Consider the following 20,158-nt stretch of genomic DNA (forward strand, 5'->3'; position numbering starts at 1 on the left):
TTTCTCAGCGTCGGTGAGCAATGACATACAGGTGGTTGGTGTTTTCCATTGCTTTAGAAATGGCTCGGATTCTTGGTCATAGGAACTGGTGGTGTTAATTGTGTCAGTGCCTGGGGGTACTCCAGGACTGTAACCATGTTCAAACTCAAACATAGAATCATAGGATGGCCTGGGTGGGTTGAAAGGGACCACAATGCTCATCCAGTTCCAACCCCCTGCTGTGTGCAGGGTTGCCAACCAGCAGACCAGGCTGCCCAGAGCCACATCCAGCCTGGCCTTGAATGTCTGCAGGGATGAAGCATCCACAGCCTCCTTGGGCAACCTGTCCCAGTGTGTCAACACTCCCCAGGACCCATGGAGCTGGCTGGGGACCCCATCCATAGCTGTACTGAACTGTGCAAATGCTGGTAAGTCTTTGCATTTCCTGAGATTTAAAACCCAAAGGAGAGATTGCAATTTTTATTATTTTTAATCCCCCCAAAACAGTTTCAAACCTGCATTTTTTTTTTTTTCAGGCTGCTTCAGATCCTGCCGTAACTCAGAGCAAAGTTAATGTTTCACGCTGGGCTGCACTAAGTTGGATAAAGCAGTGTTTCCTCATTCGTTGTGTAACAACAGTTATCCTTTTACACTGTCCCCACTGCGTTATGCTGATAAAGACAAAAAAGCTCTGCTTGATACCTTCTAACAGTTGGGATACACAGATAAGTTTCTGTTCTGCATTGCCTATTGCTGAGGTGTTTTTGAGACTGTGAAGCCCTGTCCATTCTAAGCAATGAAAGCTGCCTGTCTCCTGGCAAACCTACTGCAACTACTTTGTAAGTGAAATATAGAATTAAGCCATATAAACATCAGAGATTTTTCCACCTTGCTTTGTTTCTCCCCAAAGCAGAAAATACTTGGTCCTTGAAAACTGGTCTTAGAGATCATTCAAATGCTGTATGATTAAGCCTTTCAGAGATGTCCTTTCCAGGGAGGCACCAAGCACTTCCACTCCTGGGCCTGATGCAGCTGACAAGTGTGTACTCACATGGCTTTGTGCTGAAGAGGACGTGGTGGCTGAGCACTTGTGGGGCTGGGACTGGAGCTGTAGCAGAACACAAGCCTCAGGTAAGACATGTAAGACACATACGGTGGTGATGCACTGGAACAGGTTGCCCAAGGAGGAGAACATCTTGTGGATGTACAAACCAGAAAGCAGCCTATCTAGTTAAGCACATCTTGATCTGATCTGTTGTCTCAGCGTATTTCAACCTACACAAGGAAAAATAAGCAGTGCTTCCCACCAGATCCTACTGTTAGTGCCAGCTAAAGCACCTGCCCATCTTTTGGTACTGGAGGCACTTGTTATGGGCCAGGTATGTATTATAAAAGTTAGGGAGGAGAAAGGTATGGCACCATACCATGTAAGTTTTATAATCTTTTAAGCCAAAGATTAAGGCACCATTGTGCATTAATTTGAGATAATAACCGAATGTTATGTGCTTGACACTGGGTGTGCAGTTGTCTGTTTCCACAATCATTCTGGTATCTGCCAAGAGGTTACACTGATCTTTAAGATGAAGTTAAGAAAATGCACAGGAATAAGACAGGATCATTGGGGGGAGGATAGCTCTGTGCTGCTGGTGCTGGTACACCCTGCTCTGCTGGCATCAGACTGGTGGCAAAGGGGAGGATGGGAGCATCACTGCTGGCACTTAGGCATCCCTGGTGACACCTCAGCCATCAGTCATCAGCGACCTGCACTGCAGACTGGGACCAGGTCAAAGTCCAGCCCATGGGGCTGCCTGTGCAGCCAGGGGAGGCTGGCTGCAAGTTCATGGCTTGCTTTATGCTTTCACCCACGCAGAGTGGACTGCTTACTGTTCAGTGTTTTATTTTTTATTGTTGCTGTAGACACCGTTGTCAAGTCAGAGTTTGTTGTAAATATGCCCATGGTATAAAGTGACATTTGTTACTTCACATGGTTTTCTGCTTTCTCTCTACCCTCTCAAGCCCCTATTTTAGAAAAGCTAGAGAGATAAGTTATGCAATGGCTCTGACTTGGCAGTTATCTTAAATGCTGGAATGGGGCAGCAGTGTTGACACCAGGGCATAGCCATGGCTGCACTGCCCATCCCTGTTTGCACCTCCAGGTGGTTGGGGAAGGAGTTTGACCATCACCTCTTGTCATAGTGGGTGCGCACAAAGTAGTGGTAATGGATTTATATAAATAAAACCAACTGATTTATCTACATGTTCTAGCCTAGCAATTAATTCTGCTTTTGGGAGGCAGAACCAAAGCAGAAAACAGATCATAATGCCAGATCAGAGCTGATAATGTATTCCTCCCTCCCTCAGTTCCCTGCTAGCATGGATCAGCCTATTAAGGAATAATCTCCCAGAGAACTGGCCAGCTTCAGGAGGATCCCTACCAGCTGCATTGCTGTGGAGCAGAGCCTGGCCCATGTGGAGACAGAGCCAGAACCACAGGTGTGGGGATGGAGGGATGTGGGAGGTGGTAGGAGGGGCCTGGAGGGGGGTGACTGCCCACCCAGCCACTGTGACCCTGTGGGGCCCAACACAGAGCTGAGCAGTTGGTGCTCTGATCATGCTTTTTGCCGTGTTGCTTTGAGACACGTTGTTACTCCAGAGATAGCTCTTAAGATAACAGGTCCTAAACGTAATGCAGGACTGTGCTGTTTTACCCAGCACTGTTCCCTGATGGTATCCCACGTGGGCTGTCCCGTGGCACATCCCACACTTGGAGGCATCTGCAGCTTCGCAGGGAAAAGACTCACAGAGGTTTCTGATCTGGAAGCAACTTGTGAGCCATGGTGGTGTCTGTGGATCCTGGTGGATGCTTGAGGGCTCCATGGTAGCACAGGTACAGCAGTGAGCACCCAGTGCTGGGTTAGGGGCACTTGGTGAGGGAGGGAATAGTCTGCATGCCTCTCCCAAAAGCTTCCCTTTGTCTCAGTTTCTCACTTCTCTAAGCAGGGGTTGCATTTATCCAAAGCATCAAGGGTGTTAAGAAGCAATTTCAGCTGCTGCAGGTAGAAGCTGCAGCATGTTCTGCTGCTGGGGAGTGGTTCCTGCCACCAGCACAGCACTGCACCACTGCATCAGGTGGGAATGCAAGAGGTGCAGATGTAAAGTCAATGCAGTGAAAAGGAAAATCTCAGGAGAAGGCTGCTGCCAAGGTGATCTCTTTGATCCTCTTATAGAATTTCCTGTGTGTGAAATGGCTCCGAGGTTGGCTTCTGGTGGAATTTCTCTTTATCTGAGACAAAAGGAGGTTGAACCTGTGGTCTCTTTCACAAATCTTTGATTCACTCAAGTGGAACGTGGCTATTTTTTCATCTAAGCTTGCATCTTTCTTGTGTGCCTTGCAGGGTGGGACTGAGCTTTTCATGTATTTTTAGTATGTATGAATTCAGAAGTAGGAAACGCATCCGTCTACAAGAGGTGCTCTGCTCTTGTTAAGCCAGGACCAAGAAGCAGCCACGTGAGCTCTTAACCAGGAAACAACAGTGTTTGGTTATCAGAAACCAGAGTCTCATCAAACTGATACCTGAGCTCAGAAAAAGACAGAAATATTGCACGGGGGGGATCGTTCTGTTGATTGTTATCTGCAGGTTGCATCCATTTACTGCTTTGTCTTAGGATGTGGCGTGTATGCTGGATTCTGAGCTGCCCAGGGCTGCAGTGCCAATAGAGCAAAGGAGAAAATCAGTTTCTGAAGAGATGTTTTTGTAGTGTACATTTGTGACCAGGAAGGGGCAGTGTGTTGGTGAATGAAGCTTCTATGAAAATCCACAGCCAGAAATGCAGGTGATGTTTGCGTGTCTCAGGGCCAGCCGAGGTGCTCCTCTGCTGCTGGTTGGTGATCTCACACTCAGACTGGTAAAAGTGCAGAGCTGTGGAAGTTGTCTCGAACTACTGGGTGCAAAGTACAGCTCTAATGAAACGTGACAGCGTGGCTTTCACATTGCCACATTCAATTCATCAATATGAAAAGGGCAAATGCTTTGACGGGAGGCCTGGGATGATGAATGGGTCTGGATGCGCCTCATCACTTGTTGAAATTGCAACCACCTGCTGAGGCTTCATTAACTGCAGAGGTTGTTAGTGGGCACTATGTGAACTGTGGCTGTGGGGGCTGCAGGCTGAGGCTTGCACAGAGCAACTGGGCAGGGTCCTCCCAGCTGTGGGCACACACAGCCCCAGGATGGGCAGAGAGGTTCCCTTCAGCCCTGGGGACATGGATGGATGCTGAGTGTCAGGGCTGCCCTTGGAGCTGGGGGCCCATCTGTGCGCTTCAGTGCCGAAACCATAAAGCACAGCGTAAGAAAATGTCACCACTTAATTTTCCCAAACCTTTGCCCTCCCTTCTGAGAGGAATGTCGTCGGTTTAGGAGGAGAAGTCAATTTAGAACAAAAGACCGATGAATGTGGTGGCTCTTCTTCTTTTGCAAGTTTAAGCACCTCATCTTTCCTCCGAGAACAGCTCTAAATCATTTTATTTGCAGGCCCTAAGCAGGAATTTGTATTCATGGTAAGACATTTATTGAGTTAATTTATTTAAGGCTGGGGCATAATTTCTAATAATGGAAGAGTCTCTGGGCCCAGTGAAATTGTCTCCCTGATAGGGCATTAATATTTGAAGGGATTATAATATCTGCCAATTGATCCACATCTCTGGGGGGAAGCAGAGCAGTTACTGATGAGCGCCGTCCCAGTGATGGCCTGCAGTTAAGCTGTACCCCACACAGAGGGGACTGAGTAGAGCATACAGCTGCTGGATGCTGTGCTCCCAGCAGCAACTGGCACACACTGCATGTGCAGGTGAAGCAAAGCCAAAGGTGCTCAGCACGTAAGGGTCTTGGTTTCACATCCAGTGTTCTTTGTGGCATCACTGTGTTCAGTTCAACTCGTGGCCCAGGTATTTCACACAGTGAGCTCTGCAGGCCCAAGAGTATCTCACTGTCCTACTGAAATTCAGACTGAGATATCCTTAAGATGAATAGTGGATCCCCGCTCCTTGGGCTCCAGCTGGTATTTTTCCTATGTGCTCATCCATCAGTGTGTTATCAAGCCCCTGATTCACAGGCTCCCTCCATTGCCCACTGGGTCCTTCCACCCAACAAGGTTCTGCCCATCTCAGCACACAGTGACCTGCTCCTGGAAGGCAGAAGCCTAGTAAGGATGCAGGAATAATGAAGTGATCCTTTCTCTTGCTCCTTTCATCCTTTGGGAGGTCAATGAGTCCCTGCTGGAGGGATGGGCCAGGGCACGTAGCTACTGCTCGACTGCATCGCATTTGTTGCTTAATTGCCCTATGTGCAGCCTGCACTGCACGCTTCAAGAGGCGCAGCACGCAGCGCTGCGATGGAGCCCAGCCAACAAACCTCTGTCAGGGAAACCTTCCCCTTGACCCGGCTGTCAGTGATGACAGAGCAAAGCAGACCCAGGATTAAACAGCACATCCACACGTTTCTTATTTCATATTTCGTGTTTTTATTTACTTGGTGGTTTTGAATCCCTTGGAAGGGGAAATGAGGTGCTCACTGTGGCTGCAGCCCTCTGGTAAGTTGGCTCTGCCCTCACTCAGATAAGGAATCATAGATAGAATCATTTGAGTTGGAAGAGGCCTTTAAAGGTCATCTCATCAGGGACACCTGCACTTGATCAGGTGCTCAGAGCTCCTTCCAGCCCAGCCTTGAGTGTCTCCAAGGACGGGGCATCCACCTCATCTCTGGGCACCCTGTGCTTCTTCCTTTACATCCAGTCTAAATCTCCCCTCTTTTAGTTTATGTATTTATACGTTGTGAGAATAACCAGAAGCAAAGGGTCTGATTTATTTTCTCTATTTGCTGATTTTCTTTTAATGTCCCTCTAATTCCTTTCTTGTTGAAATGACATAATCTCATTATTTTCAAATTCTCCTCACATGTGAATCTTTCCATAATAATTACCTTTCTTCCTTTCCCCCATTTCCCCCCCAATTCCTCATCTGTCATACTCAGGACTGAGCAGAGTACTCAGTAATGCCTCTCAGTAAACCACCTCTGCTTTAATTGCTTTTAATGTAAGAAGATCCTACAGCCTTGATCCATTTCTGGACATAGATGGTCTGGAAGGGTGCACCATTTCGTGTCCCATGAGGGAGTTAATGTCATGCATGCTTGTCTTGGCTGATGTGAACAAGAATGATTAAGTCTCACATAAAATACCTGCACATACACAATGGAGGAGACTAAGTGAGCAGAACTGCTGAGGTGGGAGGGACTGTATATATAGGGTTACAATTACAGGGCTGGCAAGTTGAGAGCAAAATCATAGAAAGCAATGTTGCTTGGCTGGTGATCTCTGTGCCTGTTAGGAGGGAAGATGAGCTTCTTGCACCCAGCCCTGGAGCCCTGTCTGCAGTGAGGGGCAGTTTACTGAATGAATGAAACCAGTGCTTGGCACTAAGTCCCCAACGTGATGGAGCCCGGGCAGCTGTGAGCTCATGGATCTGCAGCTATAGGAGATAGGAAATTGCAGGCAAGTTTACGTTGCAGCCTAGAGTTAAGATATATCCAGTGCAGGAGAAAAAATGTGCCTGCTGTGACTTAAATTTCTGTATAAAACAAATTTGATAGATGTGGAGTTTGTTTAGAGTAAATGAAGTGACCAAACGGAATCCAAGCTTGATGTTCTGGAGGAAGAATTTATTTCACGTAAGTAAACCTCAGTAAACTTCATTCTTATATAACTTAAGGTTTCCTGCATGTATTTGAAGGACTGCCCTGCAAACTGCAGGCAGACCTGTGTGCTGGGTGGGCAGATGTGAACGCTGGCTGCCACTTCCCACAGCAGCTTGAAGGATCAGAGCATCTCAAAGACATAAATGCGTTACCTGGGCATGGCTTTAACACTCTTACATAAGGAATGAACCTGATTTTATTTTAACATTTCTTGTGTCTTGGAGTTGCCTCTGTCTTTCATTGGAATGAATAAGACAAGAACCAGACCTGCAGTGTATGGTAACATGTAAGTAATAGGACAGTTTTTCCTGCTCTCATACTGCTGTAAACTAACAGTCCTGTCTATGAGATCAGTGCATATAAACGTCTGTGGCACTCCAAGTGCTAGCACACAGAATGGTGTCTATAAATCATGCTGTAGTGTAGCCAGCCCCTTGGCACAGCTGCCATTTGGTGCAGCTCCTGCCCATCCGCACTGTGTGATCTGGTCCATACACAAGGGCTGGTCCCATGCAGCACCGAGCTCTGCCTCACATTGAAGCACAGCAAGGGCTGCCTCAAACAAGCAGGGTCTGTGCTGCAGCCTCAGCGAGGCCCTCGGCAGTGCTGCTGTTTCTAGAACTGAGGGCATTTTTCATGTGATGTAATGACAGTGGCGTGGATGGAAAGAATGCACTTTTTAACAATAGCAAAAGTTCACGGAAGTTCTTGACATTTCTGTGGGTACGATGAAGTCACCTGTTTACCTGTCTGTGGTTGCTGATAACCACTTAAGGCAAGAGAACAACAAAAAGCAGGTGACAGAAGCTGCCTGGAGCACGACTGTTCCATAGCACAGCAGCAGAGCTGTACAGTTAGCTGAGAAGGCCCAGTTTCCATTGGGCTTAGTGAGCTACTGCAGGAAGGATGTAACCCAAGCAGAAAATTCCCAACCTTTGGGTTACTATGGAATAACCACGTCTGAAGTTGACATGCTCATTGCCATGCCTGATAAGAAAGGCATTAAATTGGAACTCACAGCTGTGCAAGTCAGGGCTCAGGGACTCATGATTTGTACAACCATTCCCAGTTTGTGACAGCATGATGGAGAGGAAAGCTTGTATCTATCTCAGTAGGAAAGCTCTGATACATTGAGGTGTGCTTCAAACAGTGCAGTGATCAAGCAGTATTGTATTTCTAGCTCAAACTAGTGAAGGTCCAGCAGCAGTGTCCCTGTGGCAGCTGTGCTGGTGTCATCCTCATTAGCTTGCTCCAGCAGCAGCGTGCTGTGAGAGCATGCAGTTGCATGGCAGAGTTATCCATACCCCCAATGAAGGTGTGCAGTTGATGCAGCATTTCAGGCAGGCAGCAGGGATGCAGAGCAGAGCATGGACAGAGTCACCTATTGTGGCACCAGCACGAGGCTGTGGGAGTTCCAGGCCAGAATCCAAGATTTGGTTCCACTCCCAGAAAGGTCAACGAAACCCATTTGAAGTGGAATGATTTCATCCCGTTCTGCATGCTGAGTGACTCGCCCATGTTACTACTAATAGCATGGGCTGTTTGAGGTACAAGCTAATGGAGTATAACGCTACAGAGTTTCTGTGTAGGTGATTAGTGGAGCACGGAAGTGTAAGATGCTGACTGTCATAAATGGGAAGGATCTCACATGGATTCAGAGATCTTTAGGAAATTCTTTAATATTTATCTATTTGATCAGGTCTTTTCTTTGGTGACATTCTGAGCATCAACTTCAAGCCTAACCGCAACCTAACCATGCTACCCTAACTCTAACAGCCCTCTGCTAAGTCATGTCCCTGAGCAAATAGTTTTCCTTAAATCACAAACATCTCCTTTTCCTTCACAGAAGAGCAGAGCAAATACTGAAATAATCTCCCGAGATGTTCTGCAGATATTTTTGCTTCTTCAGTCTGTGTCTTTTCCTTCAAACTCAAAGGCAAGTGCAGCGTTTGTTTTGCTTTACAGGTCATCTGAGTTATGATTAACATAAGTGACGTGGGTCAAAAGGAAGTTACGCCTCCAGTTTTACAGCCCACTCAAAGTTGGGTGCATTAAAGAGTCAGGCGAGGGGAGCAACCTGCACAGGTTCCCAAAACGTAATGCACTTCTTGGCATACTCTGGCCGCTGTTGGGATGCTGTCTGATGCTAACAAATAAGGATGAAAGCTTGTTTATGGTAATGAGGATTAAGAAGGAGGAGCTGTTGGGCCACAAGGTTTGTCTTGGGTTATTGTATGTAGGAGGAAAAAGGTTCCTTATATACATTTTATGAGGAGGAATGAGATGAGGGAGATTACAGGCTATTATTAAGTCTCATGATAACACTGACCTTGCTTGACTTGCCTGGGACATTTTAAGAATGTCCTTAAGGCACTTCAAACCTTAGGTTACTTGTTCAGGCAGTTTGCTGTATTCCCTCTTTAAGGTGTCAGTTATTCAGCCAAGGCAAGCAATGTCAGTAAGTGCTCATTATTTCAATGATGCACTTATATTTATGTAGTTTGCTTATCCGAGTACAAGCTGGGGATGCAGCTGCACACCTGATGTGCCCAGCAGCATGCCTGACCACATACTTAACAACACATTATTTGTGTCCCTAGGAAATGCTCGCTGGGACGAGTATCCAGCTTGGGTAGCAGTGACGCAGCATCCCTCCCTGGATTTGAGAACCTCACAATGGGATACAACAAATACCTCAGGCCCTACTTTGGTGGTACGTTGGCTCTGTGCATTTCACTGTTCAAAGAACAGTGTGTAGTGCTTATGAAGAGTGGTGAGCATGCTTTAAGCTTTCAATAGCATGCCCCAGCTTAAAAGGTTGAGATCTTTTAAAATTAGCTAGCAGCCAAGGCTGCTCTTCTTGCTGTGCATCCAGGGTTGCCTTGAATGTGTTGTGCACACGTGCATATGTGGGGCATGAGAATGAGTCCATCTATGAAGATGAGGGAATTTAGAAACTTCAACATCTCTGTCAAAGATCTGACAGTAATTAAACTCTGCTGTATTCACGTATGTTTCCGTTTAGAGCCTTACCCATGTGATTTTCTCCTTTATTTTCTGTGTGGGCATAGAGGAATTTCTCCTTTCCAGAAATACTGGCTCCTGGCACATGCGTTCCCCTTGGTCTGAGACAAAAGCTAAACCTCCTTTAGAACCCTTGTGAAGCTCCAGAGTGACAACATCTGAGGGGCGGTCAGTTGTTTAGGAACTCACCTGAGGCTGTTGCCAGTTGTCAGGTCTCCCACCTCCTAGGTGTATGTTGCAACTGCTTGGAGGGAAAGGGTTTCAGAATGACATTCAGCACCTGAAAAGTACTGATGAAAGCTTACAAAAATACTGTGAAAGCTTTGATAAATTTTGCTTGTCTTCCAGTGCTCATTACCAAAACAAAGCCTAATAGAAAAATTAGCTTCCTCCAGAAGTTGCACGTTTTTCCATTGCAGCTCCTGCAGATGACTTTCTGCTCTTGGCAGCTTTGAGTTTTTTCCTTTTTCTGACCATCATGATAAGTTTCCAGGCCATCATGGTATTTAGCAGCTTGTTAGGCTCAAAATGTCTCATGCAGGAACAGAACAGCTCTACTAGAGCCTGCCACATAAGCCAGCAGAAGCTTCCAAATTACATAAGAAACATTATACCAGACTATGCCTACTAAAGCCATGAGACACAGATGGGACACAAACCTGGGGTCAGGTTTGACCTCCTCTAGAGGACCCAAGTCCTCATTGATCTGCCCTTGAGTCACTCATTTTATTGGGGTTCAGGTGTTTAATAATAAAGGAAGGATGTAAATGACAGCTACATTAATATATAAATATAGATATTTATATATACATATTTTATGCAAATGACATATCTTTTGCATTTGGAACATTTCAAAACCAAACAAAAGAACAATAACAAGCAACGACACAAAACCCTCTAGCCTAGCAAGCAATTTAGAAGGTGTCCTATAGACTTTTCTACATGTGATTTAGAGATGAGGAAAGGAGTTAGAGCACGTCCCACGAAGGGCATTGCTGTGTTACCAGGGGGGCAGAGGGCAGTGCTGGAACTCACCAAGCCCTGCTCAGAGCAGGACATCCATCCGTGTGCATCGGCTGCCCTCTGGTGGTGCATGTCAAGAGTTGATGATGGAAAGTAGACAGCCGGGATTCAGGACTTGTATCTGCTGGCCCTTTGGGTTTCTGTAGTTTCAGAGAGCACGGTGTGCTGGGGAAGCTGGAAGCAGTGCCTGTGCTGGACAGAGGTTTTAACTGCGCCTAATGCTTTCCTATGTTTTTCTTTCCCTCCGCAGGAGAACCTGTTCAAATTGCAATGAGCCTGGACGTTGCAAGCATCTCTAGTATATCCGAGAGTGACATGGTAAGTGAATTATTTTACATGAGAGAGAATAAAATCTGCCTGAGAGACTTCTCATGTGTTACTCTGTGTTCAGCACCAAAACTGTGGTTGCTTTGCTTTTTGTGAGTGACCGTGTGAGTGACCTCAGTGTTGTGAGGAGAACTGGTCTCTCCTGTAGCTGCAGGTTTTGCAGGTGCCATGGAAATACAGGCTTGATAGTGAAAAGAGACAAAAAATAAAATAAAATAGCATGAAAACAGAAAATCCACATTAGAATGTATGTGGGAAACACAAATAAAACTACGACGACCTCTTGGTTCTACTGCTTGCATTTGGAGCTAAGCTACGATGGGTTAAACAAATGCATTGTGCCTTGTCACACGCGGTGTATGCCTACAGTTTATGCCATGCAGGTGTTCTGGACCTGCATCCTCTGGTTTTTCTTCTTGCCAGGATTACACAGCCACCATCTACTTGCGGCAGCGCTGGACGGATCCCCGCTTAGTCTTCCATGGCAACAAGAGCTTCACACTGGATGCTCGTCTAGTGGAATTGCTCTGGGTACCAGACACGTACATTGTGGAGTCAAAAAGGTCCTTCCTGCATGATGTTACCGTGGGGAATCGCCTCATCAGATTGTTCTCTAATGGCACTATCTTGTATGCCTTAAGGTAAAGCAACCTTTGGCTTCTCTGAATGATGATGGCTCAGAACGGATTTCCAGGATTATGTTAAGGGAGCATCAGGGAATGTGAGCAGGAGATGCTGGTGGAGCAACTCCTTGCCATACCTGTGTGAAAGGCACTGGGGTGATACACCCCTCTAATGGTGGTAGACCCTATGCCCTTTTGCCATTGGGCAGATGGAGGGGACCAAATTCTTAACTCAGAGTGGTGAGGTGCTGGAATGTATTGCCCAGAAAGGCTGTGAGTGCCCCATCCCTGGAGGTGTTCAAGGCCAGGCCGGATGGGGTCCTGGGCAGCCTGGTCTAGTGGCTGGCAACACTGCCTATGGCAGGAGGGTCAGAACTTAAACGATCTTTAAGATCCACTCCAATCTAAGCCATTCAGTGATCAAATTATTTGCTTATCTGATGCCACTTAGCTGTGATCTCTTCCCAGTTCAGTGTAACTGCCAGTGACTTCAGCTTACAGCAGCTTTACTTGCAGCTGACTCACTCACCCTCTGCACTGAAGCAAGCCAGTGTGTATGTGCAGTTAGTTACTGTGTCTCAGGTGGCAAGGGGTAGAAATACACAGTAGAAATATTCCACTATAGATTTTTTTGGTGATTTTTGGAGTTCTTTCTCCTCCCACAGAATTACTACGACTGTTGCCTGTAACATGGACCTGTCAAAATATCCCATGGACACACAGACATGCAGACTGCAGTTAGAGAGCTGTAAGTATAACAAAACCTGGCTGGATTCATACCGAATATGCATCTTAAATATTTGGATTTAACACAGTAACCTCCGAAAGTAGCAAATATTAATGTCCAAAAGAGAACAACTTCATTATTCTTCAAATGTTTGTACTGTAATCTACAGATTAGAGGATTTTTGCCACCGTGCTACTAAAACAAAAGTGGTAACAAATGCTATCCTTATCAAGGGTTAAATTGTTGAGTTTTATGCAGAAAGAATTTAATAGTAGTTGCTGGTTTTCCAAATGTGGTCCCTTTTTGCACAACTTCCCACATTTCTTCTGAAACCTGCTGTACCTCCCAAACCTGCCCAGCCTTCTCTGCGAGGGTTGCCTGTTACAGTAATAGAGATGGTGAGATCCTCATCAACAGGAGTCTCAGCCTTGCAGGTCTCAAGGAAAGCAATCATCAGTGAGTTCTGCTCTTAAATTAAATGTTCATCTGTGGCAAAGTTGGCTAAGAACTCTTAACAACAGGTCAATGCTCAAAGAGAACCTGGGATACTACAGGGCTTTTCCCAGGAGCTCGGCAAGAGCAGAACTGCTGTTATGTGCCTGTGAAGCTCTGCAACAAGCAAACAACTTCCTCCCACTTTGTGTCACAAAAAGAAATGCTTGAAATCTCAGTGCTGAAAAGACCAGATTAAACTTCTGGGGCTGCAGCATGAAGCACCTAAGGAAGCACATATTACTTTCACATTAAAATCATATTAGTTCACCGTGGTTAACTTTATTACAAAGAATAGCTCCTGAAATAATAATGATTGCCCTCTTCTGCTAAAGCATAGCTTGTTTGGGTCTGCTTTAAAAATGATTGGGTCCTACATCATGCTCAGTTGCTGTATAACTCCAATGAAATTACATGCACATTGCCCACTGGAGGTTTCACTAGGATAAGTGCCCAGAAATAATGCTATTTAAACATGCCAGATGAATTAACAACACTTTATCATTTACTATAAAATTTTCCTTAGTAATCACAATTTATAAAGCTGTTTAGAGATTTTGAACAGTCACGTGCTTATGATTCTATGTAGGGATTCATGCCCTGGACGCCTAATTGATGAGTTCATCACACTCAAGCTCTGCTAATTTGTGTCTAATAAAAATACAAAACAAACAAAAAATCACCACAATTAGGTAAAAATAGAACTGCGACTGTAGCTTATTCCTTCTACGAGGATGAACAGGTCGTTATCAGTATAAAGGCATCCCTATTTGTTTTCCCACAGAAGGGCACTTAATAAAAGAATCAAGTCAGTGAGATTGAAAGGCTTTCTTCCTAAATTAAGTGAAAAACATTGAAGTGAATGGCTAGCTGATGCTTGAGTACGAGCTTTATCCCTTAGACTGAACTATGGGATGAAGTAACCTGACACAGCATTGTGCCATCACTTACGTTCCTGGAGGCAACCCTGCAGCCAGCACATGTAGGCTGTACTGATAAGAATGTGAACTGTTAATCTCACCTATCCCAGTGTTTTGGAGCAGTGTTGCCTAAACTAAATACATTTATTTGTGAAGAGAGCTGGGCAACACACGTACAGTCAGAAGAGCCTGGTTTGTAACTGCATGGGAGGCTGAGCTCCACAGTCTCCAGGCAGCTGAATAGATGGGCCAGAGCAATGTGCTTCTTCAACCTGCTAGGGGGCTTGGTGAAACCTGTACTCTATTTTATTTTATTTTAAACTATTGCAATCCTCTGCCCACCTTACATAACCAGAGAGGCTATGCTCAAGGCTTGAGATCACTGCAGTAGTTTAATCCTGCTGTGTGCCATCAATGTGGTGATGCCACAAACGTTAAATTATCTTAGTTTAAAATTAAAATACACAATGAAGATGTCTGAAACGGGTTCTCTGCAGTCTTTCATACCATACTCACGATGGTACATGTTCCTAAGTCAAATCAGAACCAGCAGACTGAAAACACACAAGCAGAAGAACGAGCCAGCTTCCACCAATGGCTGATGCAGTTAGAGGATCTTTGCACAGCCTACAGTGTGTAGGTGACGTTTCTGCTCCCACCCAAAGGGGAAGGCAGAAAAACAGCTGGGCATTCATTGTGTGACTGCAGTAATCCTTTGTTCTTTGTAGGGGGATATGATGAAAATGATGTCATCTTCACATGGTTGAGAGGAAATGACTCTGTCCATGGCATAGAAAAGTTGCGGCTCTCTCAGTACACAGTGGAACGTTACTACACGCTCATCTCAAAGTCACAGCAGGAAACAGGTAAAGCAGTGAAGGAGAAAAGCAAGAAAAGCCCCGAGTATCTCCCCTCTCATCTGCAGACTAATGCAGTTTGACTCAAGAAGCCTCAAACAAAGCCTCAAGCAAAACTTAATTGTACAAAGAGATGGGAAGAAAGTGAAATCCAGTTCATTGCAGTCAGGATATTCTGTAAGATGGAAAGATGAATCTTTTAATATCCTACATTTCACTTAATCAATTTTCTTTAAATTCTCAGCGTCTTCCTCCACAGACACCTGAATTAAACCCTTTAAATGAGTACTTGCTTCCTAATGGACAATTCCATTGCTTTGATGGATTTAGAGCCCTCTGTGCATCAGACAACTCGATGTCGTTTTGATTCTCAGTGTAAATATTCTTCTGTTCACTCCGATATTAAGGAAAGGGGCAAATTTTCCTCAGAATGGCCAGGTTTTAAAAACCATGGGGGTTTTTTTCTGTTTACTATAGTGTAATCAGCCAAAGAACAACATGTTTTTTGTTTCCACACTTCAAAGGGAACTATTGTTTAAACAGCAGAAAGATCTCCTGAAAACCCTTACAGCCCAGCCCCCAAATCCTTACATCAGTGTAAAGACAAACTGATTTGTAAAACAAAAAATGGACTTCTTTTTTTTTGAGTGCAAAAAGACACAGTTAGCAAAGATCACAAATTACTAATGAATAAAGGGGATGTAAATCCCTGTGATGATAAGATAATGGGATGCTCTGGGACACGAACCAAAGCATGCTGAAATCAAAAGAAGATCTTTTGTTCAATTTCTCAGCCATCAGATAAGAATGAATTTGCCCCGTCACAGTAGTTCTTGGGAATAAAATATGCTGTGCTGAAAAGGAGGATAGAAAAAAGCCCTGGCCTTTCTGCACTTTGAGTTTGGACGCTGGAATAAAATATTTCCACTGCGGATTAAGTTTAGGAGCCCCACTGCAAACCACACATTGTGTGTACATGTCCTTTTGTCTAGGATATGTTAGACAAGAAACATCTTGGAAGCAAGAAGTCAAGCTTCTGTAAGCAAAGCATCTCCCATGAGTTCAGTGAGGCTCCACCAAATGGTGCTGGGGAGTCCCCATTTCAGGCTGAAGGTCCTTAGAAATCTCATGATCACTGTGTTTCTTCCTTTTGTGAACAGGCAGTTACCCACGACTGATACTGCAGTTTGAGCTGAGAAGAAATGTCCTTTACTTCATTTTGGAGACCTATGTGCCATCTACTCTGCTTGTTATGTTGTCCTGGGTTTCTTTTTGGATCACGCTGGATTCAGTGCCTGCAAGAACCTGCATTGGTGAGTTGCTACCTGAGAAAGGGTGATTTCAGCAGGCAAGGAGTGACTCTGATGGTTGGGTAGATGGTCATATTCTTGAGCTCTCTGCTTCAATGGTCTGCTCACATTCTTCCTTTGCTGGCTCCTAGTAGGTTTACAGCAAAGAGCAGCACACACATTCTCCTTAATGAGCTTTGGTGGAGAGAAGTTTTTGTATTTTTATTTTTTTTTAATTATTATTAATTGAAAGAATGGAAAGTAAAAGCAAAGAACCTATCAGAGCCAAGTTGTTAAAAGCAGAGAGAATGTCTGTGGAGCTGGTAGCTGGTGCTACACCAGCAGCTCAGCTGACAGATGATTTGGATCTGCTAAGAGAAGATGTGTTGTCTTTGCATAGAAGCAGAGTGACACTGCTCCCACTACTGGGTACATGGATAGAAGATAGGCCAAGCCTTTTCCTAAGTGTCTATATGAGAAGGTCTTTCCTTTTCTGTTTTCCTAGGAGTAACAACTGTGCTTTCCATGACAACTCTGATGATTGGCTCACGAAGTTCACTTTCAAAAACCAACTGCTTTATTAAGGCCATCGATGTTTACCTTGGCATCTGCTTCACCTTCATCTTTGGTGCCCTTGTGGAATACGCAGTTGCTCACTACAGCTCATCACAAAAACATGCAGCTAAAACACCTCGAGAGGTAAAGCCTGATCTACCATAACAAATCGTGATCTCAGATGAACAATAATTAGTCTTTTATTAACTGCATAGACTGTTCTTCTTGCTATGGGTACAGCTCACAGCTGCTTCTCCTAGACCTAGAGTGAATTGCTCAAAGCAATCTGCTTTAGTGGAAGAAATTAAATGTTCACGTATGACAATAGCCCAGTGGTCATCAAGGGTGCAAATCCTAACAGAAATGAAAGAGCTGTCCCACATCCCTGGTGACTTCTCCAGCTATTTATTGTGTAGAAGTGAAGAGAGACAGATTGCCACATCCGGCCCATTAGGTCTTGTAGAAGATGGACATTGGGTTGTTCAGCGATATCAAGAATTAGATTTCTCTAAAGAGCTAAAACTGTCTAGAAATAAAGCAGTGGAAGGACACACATCTCTGGGACTCCCAGCACTTTTGCAATTAGCTTTGAATATTGGGGTTTTCAATGAGCATATATGAAGCTGTGTGTTTGCATCTTTCTCCCTAAGGTCTCCTTATTGATCAAATACTTTTCCTCTGTAGAAGACAAACCTTACAACTGTGGTATAACTGGTATGTATACTCTTGTTTCTTAGGGGCCTGCAAATGAACTTACTAAAGAAATGGAAGAAATCAACATCACTAGCATCCTCAGCAGCTCCATCACCAGCTATAAGCAGCAAATTAGTTTTACAGGCATTGAGATTTCCAGTGATAATATTAACTGCAGTGACTTGACCATGAAAACTCATGAGAAAATCAAATGCTTCTTGAGAAACAAAATGTACAGGATTATCAGTTATTTCACAATTCAGAACCCCAGCAATGTGGACCACTACTCCAAGTTGCTTTTTCCATTGTTTTTTATGCTGGTCAATGTGTTTTATTGGGCGTATTATTTATATTTTTAGCAGGAATGGGTTTTTGTATTCTCTTACTTCAGTGGGAAAGGAATCCTGCCAATGCTCATCTAGGTATCTAACCTCAGTGAATCCAGCATAGACAAAATGTTGTGTGTTTCCTGAGGTCTGGAGCAAAAGAGTGGGTGGAGTATGTGAGATACAAAGTCTTTATGCTTCAGCATTAGCAACAATGACTCTGGACACCTGCTTGTTCAGCCGAGTGGTTTTGCTGGGCTCTTGGCTGGTTAAAGGCTCTTTATTGCAGCAGCCAGCCTTTCTGGCCAGTGATGGATACATAGGACTGCACGTGGCAGTCCACAGATTACTAGAGGTAGCAAAATTATCCTGATAACCTGAGGTGGATTGGAACCTTGTTGTTTAGATCTCTCTGAGGATGTATGATTATAGCTGTTCTTCTGTGTTTGCCGAAGATAACAGTAACAGAGGGACTGTGACCGCCATCTCAATAGCTCCTCTGTTCAAACAAGTGAACCCAAAGGCAGCAGTGTGCTGTGTGCAGAGGAATGGCTCCCATGCACGGCACTTCCCTGTCCCAGGAGCGATGCAGTGCCAGAGCAGTGATTTCAGAGATGCTGGTAGCAGCAAAGTTGTTAGCATTGCTGTTTTTAATACCTGGCAGACTCGGTGAGGTAATCCTCATTTGTTGAAGTTACCCATCCTTGAGACAGATGGATGGGCTGTTCATTTGTAGAGGTGTGTTGTTGTTGTTATTTGTTTCTGCTTTTCTTTCCTCCCCCCCAGAGTTTTGGGTACCAGAGTCTATGGGCAACAAAAGCCTTTTATAACACATCTCATGCTCTTCCTGTTGGGCTGCTTACTGTTGTGCTGCAGTTGAGCTGACTTCACTCCCTTCCTTGTCTTCCTCACAAATAGATTGTTCTTCACCCTGGAGAGTGCCTTCAGCTTTCATTGTAATAAGTAGCCCTTGTTTCTTGCTGCTCGTGCAAGAGGGGCGAACTTGCTGTCCCTCCTTACATATGGTTCTGCAGCTGTGGTGAGTCAGCAGCTCTGTTAGGTGAAAAATCCATGAGTGGGGATAAAGGCACAATGATCCAAATCAGCTTTTTCCTTTCTATTCAAGTCTGAAGAAGTCTTAGTTTCTGCAGAAATTCATATCCTAAGCAAGCCATGGAAACTGCTGGTTGACTTTACTTACACGGCAACTAGCAGGACTGAGAGCTGAAGGGTGTAGCTCATATTTATTTCTATAACAAATGCTGACTGTTTGGGAACCAAATGGCACTTGGTCCTGTGTATCTTCAGGCTATTAGAAGGGTCTTCATTTCCCAATTTTAAAATCAACGCTTTTATGGCAGACTTCTCCCCCTCCTTTTTGCTTTATGCAACTTTCATTGCTTTGAGGGCATCATCTTGCGGTTTTGTAGGCAAAACAGTAATTGCCTGTAGAGGCTGCCAGACAGCAGGAGTTTGGGCTGAACGAGGTCTCTCAGCATGCAGTTTATATTCCAGTCTCATGCATGCAGTGTTTGCTTAGTGCAGGAGTCTCTTACTGGGACCTGCTATAGAAGGTGGGCAAAGCATGTGAAACTATAGATTATTGTTATTTTTTTTTTACTTTAATAACTTTTTATTGAACCACCTCACCACGCTATATTGGGAAGGATCTAAGCCACATATTCATCAATCATAGATTTTACAAAGAGCAGCACAAAAAGACAAAGGGGAACAGACTTACGGTGGCAAGTGAATAAACACAAACTCTAATAATGAAATGTTGGCTTGTATATACTGGCATTTAAACTCCATTCCATAAAATGTAATAAAGTGAATATTGGTGATATGAACACAAACCCCCAGAGAGATCCTCTATTAAAAATAAAAAAGAAAATCATTGCCTTCTTTCTGTGTCAGTTTCTTTCTTTAAAACCCAACTAAAATGCCCTTGTGCGCTCCGTAACAGCTGCCAAATATTAATGTTAACAAAAGGAATTCCTTTGTACGTTATAGCAGAAGACATATGAGGTGCCTGAGCTGCCACTCTCAGTGCTTGCTTTCAATAGACACTGCTTTTTTATTTCACTTCTTTATTTTTCCGTAGCTTTGAGGTTGCTCAGGAATGGTTCTAAGTTACCCAACTGTGCAGCAAAGCGTCCTTCACAGACTGAGCCTAGTGAAAGGCAGCTCTATCTGCTGATGCTGTAACTGCATGGAGGGAGAGAGAGACAATGGTAAGGGAAGGGGTTTTTTCCAGTACCATATGAAAATACTGCCAAGGAGCTACTGGAGTAGACAAAGGAAACATCTAACTTCAAAAGAAAACAAACCCTCAGCGTACAGAAAGTATGGGTTCCTGCTTTATTTGCTCTTATAGATCGTTTTTACTACTAGTAATGGACTTCTGTATGTGAAATAGGTAATCACAGCCTGAACCTCTGATTAATCAGCTGAGGCAAGTGTTGGGTCAGCTGTGGGAGCACAGGTGAGAGTGATGTAGCTGTGCTCCTGGAAGGGATGGATCTTGACTCCACCTCCTCTAAGACCTCATTTAAGGGCTGACCCCACTGC

General features: G+C 44.5%; 1 protein-coding gene across 2 annotated transcripts; it reads left to right on the top strand.

Annotated features, from left to right (window-relative positions):
• Positions 1-811: 811 nt before the first annotated feature.
• GABRP (gamma-aminobutyric acid type A receptor subunit pi) lies at positions 812-19,492 on the top strand. 2 transcript variants are annotated; one of them, XM_072348084.1, is made up of 11 exons: positions 812-1,110; positions 2,341-2,472; positions 8,578-8,667; positions 9,332-9,444; positions 11,029-11,096; positions 11,529-11,746; positions 12,394-12,476; positions 14,596-14,733; positions 15,885-16,037; positions 16,519-16,712; positions 17,306-19,492. In XM_072348084.1, the coding sequence occupies exons 3-11, from the start codon at positions 8,612-8,614 to the stop codon at positions 17,618-17,620; spliced, it is 1,338 nt and encodes a 445-aa protein (XP_072204185.1). In that variant the 5' UTR covers positions 812-1,110; positions 2,341-2,472; positions 8,578-8,611; the 3' UTR covers positions 17,621-19,492. The 2 variants fall into 2 exon arrangements, with proteins under 2 accessions (XP_072204185.1, XP_072204186.1); XM_072348085.1 differs by lacking the exons at positions 812-1,110; positions 2,341-2,472 and having other exon boundaries at positions 8,533-8,667.
• The last annotated feature ends 666 nt before the right edge of the window (positions 19,493-20,158 follow it).

This window comes from Excalfactoria chinensis, chromosome 13 (assembly GCF_039878825.1).
Source record: "Excalfactoria chinensis isolate bCotChi1 chromosome 13, bCotChi1.hap2, whole genome shotgun sequence".
NCBI lineage: Eukaryota > Metazoa > Chordata > Aves > Galliformes > Phasianidae > Excalfactoria > Excalfactoria chinensis.

Excerpts from the sequence above, each read along its gene's own strand:
- GABRP (XM_072348084.1), top strand. The coding sequence starts at position 8,612 with ATGTTCTGCAGATATTTTTGCTTCTTCAGTCTGTGTCTTTTCCTTCAA. Across the intron at positions 8,668-9,331 it reads CTTTTCCTTCAAACTCAAAG|GAAATGCTCGCTGGGACGAG; the intron begins GCAAGTGCAGCG and ends TTGTGTCCCTAG. Across the intron at positions 9,445-11,028 it reads CCTCAGGCCCTACTTTGGTG|GAGAACCTGTTCAAATTGCA; the intron begins GTACGTTGGCTC and ends TTCCCTCCGCAG.